Source organism: Loxodonta africana, chromosome 18, assembly GCF_030014295.1.
Source record: "Loxodonta africana isolate mLoxAfr1 chromosome 18, mLoxAfr1.hap2, whole genome shotgun sequence".
Classification (NCBI taxonomy): Eukaryota; Metazoa; Chordata; class Mammalia; order Proboscidea; family Elephantidae; genus Loxodonta; species Loxodonta africana.
In genome coordinates, this window is record NC_087359.1 from 39,363,055 (window position 1) to 39,375,634 (window position 12,580).

At 44.2% G+C, this 12,580-nt stretch overlaps 1 protein-coding gene across 2 annotated transcripts in view; it reads right to left on the minus strand.

The window, feature by feature from the left end:
* The window catches only part of FAM117A (family with sequence similarity 117 member A), a 70,108-nt gene that overhangs the window by 56,313 nt on the left and 1,215 nt on the right, over positions 1 to 12,580 (minus strand). The window contains exons 2-3 of one of the 2 annotated variants that reach the window (XM_023553600.2): positions 12,028 to 12,114; positions 11,001 to 11,085 (exon numbers count right to left, since the gene is read on the minus strand). In XM_023553600.2, the coding sequence (XP_023409368.1) occupies positions 11,001 to 11,004 (4 nt within the window). In that variant the 5' untranslated portion in view covers positions 11,005 to 11,085; positions 12,028 to 12,114. The remainder of the gene's footprint in view (positions 1 to 11,000; positions 11,086 to 12,027; positions 12,115 to 12,580) is intronic. The other variant, XM_023553599.2, reaches the window with a different exon arrangement.

A 12,580-nucleotide genomic window follows, 5' to 3' on the forward strand; every position in this document is an offset into this window, starting at 1 on the left:
TCTTTTCCATCATCTCCTCCAACTTCTAGTTAGATGTCATTTCCTCCAAATTTGTCTCAACCGACCATGTCAGACACTAACAATTTTATCAGGACTTCGGTGTTCCATTTGTAGCCCATTATTTTGTACTAGCTTATAGCTAGCTTTACAATTTCTCCTCCATCATATGTTTGTCCTTTCTTCTCAACTCTGTAAGCAAAGGGACCCATTGATTCTGGTATTTCTTGTCAGCATTTAGTTCAAGCTGCTGCATTCAGCAATATTGAGTTGATGATTATTTCACTATTTGGCTGTTTCTCCAAATAAAATTTCCGACCGCTCCTGAGAGTCGAGGCTAAAAGCCCAGCAGACTGAAAGTAGGGAAGGGCCTAGGTTTTGTGAGACCCAATGCTTAAATCAGTCTGGGGTTAAAGATTTTAAACACAGGGGGTGGAACAATATGGTGAAATCAGCAATCACTCCCATTTATCCGCCGGCAACTAACCCATTGAACGACAAATAAAAACAAACAGATTGATCTCAGAACTGGATGGCGCTGAGGTGTTGGAGAGTCAAGGAGGGCTCTTCTTACACCAGAAGCGCTGGTTGGTTAAATAATTCTGCAGAGGGTGCAGCCTTGAGCTCCCTTCCTGGAGGCTACTGTGCTCATGTTCCATTTGTGCCAATGGAAAGAGACTGGACAAGAAGCTCTGTGCAGTCAAACGCTAGAAAAGGGCTGTTGTTAGCCAGCTATCAGCATTGTACTTAAGGGTGAACGCTTTAAAAAACAAGGGTATTCACAGTGCCCACTGGTGCAATAGTGAAATCCTGGGCAAAAAAAAAAAAAAATAACACCAATTCTGTCTTTTTAAAAAATTTTTGATGTTTTGTTCATCATGGATTTTTGTGTTGATTTTGTTTTTTTTAATATTGTATTAAAATATCGTCTATCTTGAAAAAAAACTATAAACACAGAATTAGGTACAGGGCCTTAGAAGGGGTCTGTTCCAGTGAGGGGCTCTGGCTCTCCAGTTTCATTAGCTTCATTGTAAGTCTGCTTGTGAATGAAAAAATGAAGCCTGGTTACATCCCACCCAACTCTTCAGCCCTGACTAAGTCGGGTGTCTATTCCTGTTTTTTCCTGTGGATTTCCTGTATCTAGCACATCTATTCCACAAGATGGCTCCAGCTCAACAAAATGGCCTTGACAGCCAAGTCTCTCAAATGAAACAGTCCCTGAGGGCTGGATTGACACTCCTCTCACTTAGTAACTTGTTGGCACTTAGAATAGTGCTCCTTTCAAAGCAGGTGATTTTTCCTGCTGTGCATGGTGGCAGGTAAGGACCTTGTACCCATTTCTGTAAGCCCCTGATGGCTCAGTGCCTTAAGGATTTGTGTTGTACAGTGGAAGGGCCTGGAATGTTCCAGCACATTCCACCAGTGACCTCTATGACCCCTGCTTCCATACAACTTGGGCAAAAGCCTGGTAGTCTACAAAACAGCTTGTATTCTACTAGGGTAGGAAGCAGCTTGGCCTTGCTTCTTCCATGCCACTCTGATAATATCACAAAGTTGGCACCTTCCCTGGAAGTCCCACCCAGAACCTCCATCCAATTCTCTGGCCTCCTGGGTGTTTGCCCAGAAGGTCGAGTCAGGGTTTAGATACCAACCCTGTCAATTTCTTGGCTCCATACATCCAATTCTGAATTCTTCTCAAAACAGAGCCCTGAGATTCCTGAACCAGTGGTGGGTCTACATTCCTCCGAATGCCCAAGAAGCTCCACTACTGTGGAGACAGTGACATCAGGGTCCCAAGAAAGGAAATAATATGACCAGGATGGTACAGGCCACGTGCCTCTGTTACACAGCATAAAAGAATGCTTCCACTTACTGGGTGCTTACTACAGGCTAAGCAACTTGAACATACATCTATCTCATTTAATCTTCATATCTACCTTATACAATAGCTATAAAGAAAAAAACAAACCCGTTACCATTGAGTAGATTCCAACTCATAGCAACCCTATAGGACAGAGTAGAACTGCCCCATAGAGTTTCCAAGAAGCACCTGGTGGACTCAAACTGCTGACCTTTTGGTTAGCAGCGGCAGCACTTAACCACTATACTACGAGGGTTTCCAACAATAGCTGTAATAGCTATAATTATCCCTATTTCACAGGTGAAGAAGCTGAAGCTCAGAAAGGTTAGAAAACATATAGCTAAAGTGACAGGTCCACCCGTTTCAAAAGCCTGTGTTCATAACCACTACTAGGGGTTCAGTGGACTAGGTCAGAGGGACCCAGATTTAGTGGCCCACTCCTGACCCAGAGGTTGAAAGTCAGAGTTAGAAATACAGGCCAGAGAGCCATGCCCCATGCCCCACCTCCCTGTCACTTCCCCCAGCCCTAAACTCTCTAGAACTCAGATTGTGTTTATGCTGCTGGAAAGAAGTGCTCAGAATTTATGGAGATGAGTCTGCCAGGTTCTAGCTGCTTCTAGAGTGGGAGTTGAACATTTCCCGGAACTTCTCAGCAAAGGCATTACTATCATGTCTCTGTCTCCACTGGACTAGCCTAGGCCCTTTCTCTAAGCTTCCTACCTGGGGGGAGGAGGGAGAGACGGGGAAGCTGGGGGATTTCCATGAAAGAGAAACCAGAGAAAAATCAAAGGAGATAGAGGGGTGGTGCTGCCCCTTAAGAAAGCCTGCCAGAGCTTAGGAGCCAGGACTCTTAAGAATCGTCTGTGGTGTGCCAGGTAAAGTGGAAACTCAATGTGGGGTCAAAAGAGAAGCTACAAGAGGAGGCCCTAGGAGAGAGTAGATAGAAAAGAGTGGGAGAGGGGTCCTATCCACCCAGGACATAAAGTGTGTTTTCATTCTGAGACCACCAAAATCAAAAGAGAAGGGGACTTATCCCTTGACTGTCTCTCTACCTCTGGCAGTCTGCCAGTCAAACCAGGGGAACTCTTGCTGGACTGCGCTTGCCATTGCCAGAAAACCCTGGCAGCCTTGCCTGCCCATCCTGCCAGAGACCCACTGGAAAGAGTGACTGACTGCTGTGTTGGGACGATAAATGATGGGCACCCCTGCCTGCTGCCCATTCTCTTTTCTCCCTGCTTAGTTTGAAGCCTTCTGCCTGGCAGAGAGCCTCAGAGTGAGGTGGGGGAGCAGGGTCCTCCAGACAGTACTTAATACTCAGTGATTTATAGGTTGCTGGAGGGGAAGAGATGGGAAGCCAACTATGGAAAGCTCCTGGGGCTAGTTTCCATGAAGCATCACCACACCAGTGACAAGAGTCAAGGCATCTATTTTCTTGATGCCTTGTGCCTTCAGGCCCAGCTTTGGGACAAGATGCAGCCCTTACTACCCTCCTAGGGGCTGGAGACTCTGGTACCATCTATTGTGAGACCAGTGGAGCTGGCTGAGGCTAACGGACACGTGTCCAAATCCTCAACCTTTTCTTTAAGCTCCACTCTGCTAGGAGAGGGGAAAAATAAGTGGGGTTGAGCAGCTCAATAGCTGTTTTGAGAGGATTTATTTTTTTTTAATGTGCAAGAATTCTTTTGAACCCTCCATGGCTCCAAGAAAAACTATTTGAAATGTCCTTGCTTATGGGGCCAGGGGGTTAAGTGCCAGGGATGGAAGGCTAAATGCCAGGGATGCTGGTTGTAGAGATTCTTGGAACCTGGGCTAATGACCTCCCTGCTGTGGGCTCAAGAATACCAAGCCCAGGCACTGGTTGCCCTTAGAGATGCAGCCATTTTTACTTCTAATTGAAGGGCACCACGTTCTGGGATTTTCCCTTCTCTGGTGGGAAACAGATTGGAATATGACCAGGAAATGAACAGGGCCTGTGCCCAAGAGTCTGAAGGGTACTGAAAAAGGTAACAATGTGAGGTAGGGTAAGATCAATGCTTTATACAATCGTGAATTTGATCCCTACTGGTGGAAAGAAGATGCACTTTTTTGAGAGTGCATGGTAATTGCCCTTCCTAAGGATGATCTCAAAAGGTCAAGGAATGGGCTTTGAATAGCCCTAATGTCCCTGAAACAGTTCATTGTGTAGCTATTGTTTGTACATGTAAAGGAACCCTTCTTCACCCTATTCATACTCTTCTTCTTCTTTGGCTTCTGGGGTTTCCCAAGTAAATGACTGCATACTACCTACCCCAGACCCAAGTCTACCTCCTTTAAGCATCAACAAAATAGCACAACACACATTTCTTGAGCCCCACTGTATACTTGGCAACGTGCTAGATGCTGGGGATACAGAAATAAATAACACATGGTTCCTTCTCTGGGGAGTCCACGGTCTAGTTCTGAAAATTTTTCCTTAGAGCTAACATTCTGGATTTGTTAAACATAATTGCATCTATCTCTACCCCCTTTATAACTCCTATGCAGGGGTCAAATCCTTAGCCTCCATCTTTCCATAATTTTTTAATCTTGCCTCGTGGTCAACTCCACTTCTCCCTCAACCGATTTAGATGATGTTCTCTGGACACTGACAAGTCTTTCTTGGAGGTAGTGTGACCAGAATTAGGCACTGTATTTCATACGGGAAAGCTCTATGAATCTCTACAAGAATAACGCTGTTTTCTAACTTCCTCCATTTATCTATTCACTATTCATTCATTCATTCATACATTTAATAGTAATTGAGTGCCGACATGTACTCTGCTAGGTGCTGAAGATGCAATGATAAAAAAAGACATTGCCCTCATGGAACCTATAGTCTGTGGTATGTATTTGGGAGACATAAAGAATCCAAAGAGTCACACAAACAAGCATATAATTACAAACCGATACAAGTGCTCCAAAGAAAAGTATAGGGCACTCTAAAAGTGTAGAAGTGGGGCCCTGATCTAATCTAAGAGGCTCAGCTAAGGCATCCCTGAAGAACTGACATTTCAGCTGAGAGTTGAAGGATCAGTGGAAGGTAAAGAAGAGTAGGAGGAAAGAACATCCTGGGTAAAGAGCATGTGCAAAGGTCCCGAGGTGAACAGAACCAGTGCACTGCTGAGGAACTGCAGGAAGGCCAATGAGGCTGCAGCAGAGAATGAGGCAGAGGGTTATGTGGTATGGGGCTGGCAAGTTAGCCAGAGGACAGACCATGCGGGACATTGTGGGCCAGGTAAGGATTTCAGCCTTTATCCCACAGCAGTGCATGGAATAAAATTCTTCACAGAAGAGCTGACATGGCTCTTCTTCCTAGGTCACTAATGCTGCTTATACTTGTCTTAAAGAAGTGCAGCAACAATGGTCTGAATTGCCAGGAACTTTCCCAGTGACCTGACATGGTGAGCCTATGTCTAGCTGGTACTGGGGAAACCTAAAACTGATGGACCAGTCCCAGCCTTCTGACAGCCCTCAAGTGAGGGATGGCCCCTGCCAGTGTGGATAGTGGGGCAGGGGTGGTGGGTGGAGTACTTTGCCTGAGGTATCAGCTCCATAGTGACATTTGGCATGGCCCCAAGACTGTGGCTCTTGTTCCTAGATAACCCTATCTTGTATAATCCCCATTTAAATGGTCTGCTCACCCTGCTGCCCTTCCCACAGCAGCTGTGCTCCCCACCCAATCTGGAGAAGGTCCTATGGATAAGAGCTTTGACTCTGCCCACAACCTTGGGTCTTGACCTGCTGAGTTCAGGCCTCAGTACTATCTGGAACTGTATATAAACACACCTTTGATTGTTTTCCAGAAGTATTCATGGAAGCCATGGGAGAAGAGGGTCAGATTTTGGCCTTTCTGAAGCCCTCTCTTTCCTTCCAGTCATTATCTTTGGAGAATGTGGTTTGGTGTAGTGACATCTGCTGGCAAGGCTAGGCAGGTAAGTGACCAGATGGCAGCTTATCCTCCTGTAATTTCCAGCCTAGCAAGAAAGTCATCCTTAACCCCTGTGATTCAGTTGAGGTCAGTAACTGTTTAGAGCATGGTGCTAAGAAGTCCAAGGTTGTGGGTTTGGACCATGTATGTCCTTTGTTGTTGTCAGGCGCCTTCGAGTCAGTTCCAACTCATAGCGACTCTATGTACAACAGAATGAAACATTGTCCAGTCCTGCACCACCCTCACAATCATTGCCTGCTCGAACCCATCATTGCAGCCATTGTGTCAGTCCCCATCACATTGAAAGTCTTCCTCTTTTTCACTGACCCTCTACTTTACCAAGCATGATGTCCTTTTCCAGGGACTGATCCCTCCTGATAACATGTCCAAAGTACGTGAGATGTACTAGCTTGCTTTAAATAGAAAACATTTTTTCCTGGTGTAGAGTACATCCCTCACCTTGGCCAGGTGATTAAACATTGGGTACAGTTAGTCACAAGAGAGATTGGTTAAGTACATGTAAGTGACTCAGAGGCACCCATTCCTAGCCCCGTTCCTGGGGAAGCATCTCACAAGAAAGAAAAACTGGAAAAAAAAAAAAAAAAAAACCCAAACCCATTGCCATCAAGCCAATTCCAACTCACAGCAATCCTACAGGACAGAGAACTGCCCCGCAGAGTTTCCGAGGAGTGGCTGGTGGATTCGAACTGCTGACCTTTTGGTCCACTGCACCACCAGGCCTCCACACACACACACACACACACAAAAGTGACCCACATTTCAGATAGCAGCATGCAGGGGGTCATTTTTCATCAAAAACGTTAGTTTATTTGGGAAACTTTTTTTCTGGAATTCACTTTCTCCGTGGTCACCAGGAAAATAGCGTCTACATACAGAATCACCCTCACGGTTCCTAAAGTTGGCCAGAGTGACTACAGCTTTTGAAGTGTCCTCTCCACGTTTGCTGAGGTACGGCACAGGCTGCGTCGTCACTGCTGTCATCCACGGCATTGATGCATTCTGTTCACAATTTCACTCTCATTCTCAGTAGTACCTGACGGAACCGCCCACTAGATTCACCTGGGAGGCAGGCGCACGAGAGTAAGAGAATACCAGAGATGAGGCGAATTTTCTATCCTTCTACCTGCTTAAAAACACTGACTCTGTAACTGGGTGTGGCTCGGACAAAGCATCTATCTATTTAGCTTTCTATCTTTCATTTAAATTTAAAAGAAAATCAAGACTCCCAGTACAGAAATTAGTAATGGATCGAATTTCACACAAGAAACAGAACTAGTGACATGAACCCACAGAAGACAAAGTGCATCGTCAGGAGAAATAAAATCAAAAGCACATTTGAAGCGCAGTTTTCATTTTTACTAAAATTGCAAGATTTTAAAAAGTGGTAACACTTCTGGGGAGAATGTCGTAAAACTGGCACCCCCACATGCCGCCGGTGACACTGCATATTTGTATAAAATTTGGGGGACAGAAATAAAGTGGTAAGTGATAACAGGAGAAAGAAAATTCAATCGGAGAGAATTATGGATGGATGCCCTCACTGCAGCCTTGACGTGAAAAACCCTCAATAACCTCACAACAGGGGAGTGTGAGCCGTGTGTCACAATGCTGCAGTGTAATGTCACACAGAGATTACAATCACAATCATGAAGACTATAAACACAGAAAATGTTGACAACATGTAAACATACAAAATTACATGTAAACAATGAGTGCACCTATACAAAAATGTACACATACAACACCATGTATGCATGAGACGAACTGGAAGGCAATATACAAAAAAATAAAAATAGCTTTGTGGCAGTAGGATGGCTCTTATTTTCTCAAAAATTTATTTAGTGTTATTACGCTGGGTTAACATTTTTTGGAAAGGTGGAGGGGGTGTGGGTAGGTAAAATCCACCCTCCTCCTGTCGTCGTGTGCTGCCGAGTCTCTATTTTCGACTCATGGTGATCCCATGTGACAGAGCAGAACTGCCCCAGTTGTCCAGGAGGAGAAAGACTACATCTGTTTATTCCCAGTGTCTCCTCAGCTCTCAGCCCAATTCCTACCACACATCAGATGCTCAGTAAATATCTGTTGAATGAATAAATGAAAACACCTGCAGGCTAAAAAGTTTCAACTCCTGGTCACTGGATACATTCCACTTTGGGGAATAAAGAGAAATCTGGTTTTGCTGGAATCAAAAAGTGAAGGCTCATCCATAGTGACAATTCCCTGGTCTTCCTGGTAAGTGAATTTGGGCCTAGAGAACCCAGGGCGAGACAGTCTGTTAAAGCAAACCCAATTACCACAGAGAAACATATGTTGCCCTGAGGCCTCTGCTGCCATAACAACATCGTGTAACTATAACTACAGCCCTGGAGGGCTCTTGCTCCATCAAATATGGAAAAAGACATCTTCATTATAAGATGGCTTTGTGCTCAGACTGACTTCCCCGGGGAGCTTGGATCAGGGAAAGGAGTAGATAAGTGGGGGGAGGGGGAGATGAGGGCAGAGATGGGAGAACTGCTATTGAATCAGATCAGAGTGATTTTCTGAGCAATTTTCAAAATGCAGTTATTTGACTGTTTAGCTTTGGTGGTTATTTATAACCCCAGCTGCAGAGGCGGGGAGGTGTGCCTGAGCCTGCTGGGATTTGTCCAATAACTTCCCCCAGGGTGGGGCTGGGGGTGGGGGGTAAGAGTGATGTGAGAACCAAATAAACAAGCGCCCATCTCCACCAAGAGTTAAGAAAGGGGGGTTCATCCGTGGCTGTGCTGACTCTATTTTTAAGGCAGCTATAAATGAAAAGATTTTCCTGTGAATTATGGTCATATCAGCAACTTCTGAGACTCCCACAAAGGGATAGAGACTAAGCCAACACTTTTACTTAGAGGTTACGGGTGAGATTGGGGTTGTCTTAAAAAGGTCAGGACATGCTTCCCCCACCTCACATGCCAGTTGTCTGCACACACAAAGACTGTAGCCCCTAACCCCTCCTGGGCTCATTGCTGGTCAAAAGCGGTTTAGAGATAAGATGGCTGGTTCTGTACAAGTCTTTCTGAACTGAGCCAACACCTGGCAGTTGGGTCAAGAACATTTCATTCAGTGCCGCCCCATTCACTGAGCACGTTTAGGTCCCAGGGAGCAAGGGAGAAGCTGGAGATGATGGTGGCCACCCAGGCAGGACTCCCAGCCTCCAGGAGCTCTTAGGCCTTTGGGACAATCAACTATACTCTGTATTTGAAATATGTTGCCTCATTTTTTAGGAGTCCTTGGGTAGCAAAAACAATTAAGTGTTGGGCTACTAACTGAAAGATTGGTGGTTCGAACCTACCCAGAGGTGCCTTGGAAGATCTGCTTCCAAAAAGTCACAGCCATGAAAACCCTATGGAGTAGTTCTACTCTGGAACACATGAGGTCACCATGAGTTGGAATCAACGTGACAGCAACTGGTTTTTACCTGTCTTTTTACCGATAAGGGGAGTGTTTTAAGGGAATTTAGAGCTCCTGGGTGGTGCAAGTGGTTAAGTGCTTGGCTGCTAACTGAAAGGCTGGCAGTTCGAGTCCACCCAGAGGCGTCTCAAAAGAAAAGCCTGGAAAATTCAGCCATTGAAAACCCTATGGATTACAGTTCTACCCTGATACATGGAGTTGCCATAAATTGGAATCAACTCTGTGGCAATTATTTTTTTTGTGGCTGGAGGCGTTTAGAGAGCTTACGAATGTAACTGAGAAAGACATAGATATGGTAAGAAAAAACACAAGGACAGACATAAATGACAGCCCAACTCACCTCAGGATGGCTCTCCTGCCATTCTGATTAGTCTCCCTCACAGCTGCCAGAACAGATCTCTAAAATGCAAGTCTGATCATGTGACTCCTCTGTTTAAAATCCTTCACAGGTCCTCACCTCTAGAAGAGTCCAGGTTCCTTAGCAAGGCGTTCAAGATTCTTCATGAACTGGTTCCCAAAACCATTCCCACCTCTTCTTTTGGCAACTGCCCCAACTCCACCATGTGGAGTTGGTCACCCCTGCATACCATGCTGCTCCATATGTCTGCACTTTTGCACATGCTGTTCCCTTTACCTCAAAAGCCCCTATTCTCCATGTCCAATGGCAAACTTATTTGTCCTATGAAATTCCACTCTTTTCACAACTTCCACGAATCCTTTCCTAAGCCTTCCAGATGAAACGCCCACTTCCTCCTCTGTACCACTTCTGAATCTTGCTCAGCCTTCTATTTTCGTATGTAGTACTCTACAGTGTTTTGGAACTCTGAGCTTACTGGCAGGTCTTCCCTACTGGACTCCAAGATCCTTCAGGGGAAAAACAGTGTTTTGTCCATCTTGTTATGACTCAATGCTTGGTTTATAATGCCTGAATAATTACTCTGTGTCTGCTGAACTGAACTTAGTTTGAACAGACAAAAACAAACCATTGAGACTGTCCTGGATTGAATTGTGTCCCCCCAAAGTATTTGTCAACTTAGCTGGGCCATGATTCTCAGTATTGTGTGACTGTCCACCATTTTATGTGATTTTCCTGTATGTTGTAAATCCTATCACCATGGTGTAATAAGATGGATTAGTGGCAATTATACTGATGAGATCTACAAGATTAGGTACTGTCTTAAGCCAATGTCTTTTGGGATATAAAAAAGAGAAGTAAACAGAGAGACATGGGGACCTCATACCACCAAGAAAGCAGTGCCAGAAGCAGAGCGAGTCCTTTGGACCTGAGGTTCCTGAGCTGAGATGCTCCCAGACCAAGGGAAGACTGATGACAAGGACCTTCCTCCAGAGCCGACAGAGAGAGAAAGCCTTCCCCTGGAACTGACACCCTGAATTCAGACTTCTAGCCTACTGGACTGAGAGAGAATAAGCTTCTCTTTGTTAAAGCCATCCACTTGTGGTATTTCTGTTACAGCAGCACTAGATAACTAACACAGATACCATGTAAATACATATTCACAAACATTAAGATGTATAACCATGATTAGGGTGAAAGAAATTATAAATAGCAGTAACAACAGCCATTTGTTGAGCAGTTATTCTATGTTAGGAAATGTACTAAGTGCTTTACAACAGTCATCTCTTTTATTCCTTACAACAACCCTGTGGGGTGGCCATTAGTATCCCCACTTCCCAGGTGAGAAAACTGAGGCATAGATCAATTAAAAAACTTACCCATGAGCAATACAGATAGAAAGCAGCAGAGATGAGATTCAAATCCAGATCTGACATCAAAGTCCTGAACTGGACAGTAAAAGGGCTGATAAATAAAATAAACAGGAGTTATGTTTCTAATTATCTGGCCAGGAAGGGGAGTGAGGAACAGAACATCTACCAATTGTACAAAGAAAAGTGTAACTATAGCAGCAAGGACAAAATCACATATCACTATATTCTCCTACCTTAAAAAAATAGCAGCAAGGACAAAATCACATATCACTATATTCTCCTACCTTAGGAAGAATAAATCAGGAAAAATTTTGAGAAGAAAGTAAATTTTAAAGAGAGTTGGGAGATACATCCAGGGAGGAAGAAAAGACTTTGTGAAGCTATAAAGGCAGGAAGAACGGTGGAGAGTGCCTCCATGAAGTCTTGTGGATGAGGATGGGCAAGGGGGCAACTGGTCAAAGGCTTTGAAACCAACCTCGATTCCTGCTTTGAACACTAACTGCACCACGATGAAAAATGACACACGAAGGAAAAGTTATATTTGGTTGAAAAAGAAAAAAGTTTCTAACATCCTCCCCACCCCCATTTTTACCATACCTAGCTGGTCTACTCTCATCTTAAATCTTAAGTACATATTCTTTCCCTCAGAAATGTATTTCTAGCCTACCGGTATTAGTTTTTTCATCTTTCTGCCAGAGTGTACAGTTTTCTCGGACCAGAACTATGTCTAAATGAAACTGTAAACTCTTCAGCATCAGCTGCAGTTTTAAGAGAATCTAGTGCAGGCGCTTAACTAATGTTTAACATTTGGAATGCTGGTATTTGTATTATGAATGGTTAAGTTAGATAAGGTCTTATTGTAAAATACAAATTTCCAGGGAGGGAATACTTCACCATTTTTGAGTGTTAAGATGTGTAACATCTTAGAGACTATAAAATTATAACAATACTCTGAATAGCAAGCATTTACTATGGGCACAGAATGGTCTAAGCACTAGAATCGAGATAGGTTCTTAACCCAAGAAGTCCTTACCACTAGTAGGAGAGCCAGACATCCAAAAGTGACCTCAGGAACACACCAAAACCATTGCCATCGAGTCAATTCTGACTCACAGCGACCCTGTAAGACAGGGAAGAACTGCCCCATAGGGTTTCCAAGGCTTTTTTTTTTTTTTTTTTAATCTTTATGAAAGCAGACTGCCACATCTTTCTTCTCCCGAAGAGTGGCTGGTGGGTTGAACTGCCCACTTTTCAGTTAGCAGCTGAACGCTTAACCACTGCCCCACCAGGGCTCCTCAGGAATACACCACTAAGTACAAAATAACAGAGTAGTAGTGTGAAATAGAATGCTTAACTGCTGAGGGGATACAAAAGAAGAAATGTGAGCTACTTTCAAATAAGTTCTTATGTGCAGTTCAACCTAAACAGGTCATTCAGAAATATTTATGCTAAATACTAAAATTCTAAATACTAGAAGCTGCCAGTGTCAACACCAGCCCACAACATCCCCAAGGAGAATGCTGGCCTAAGTGTCTGGAAATCTCACTCTTTAGAGCCCTCTGTTAGCACATCAATCCGAAGTTTAC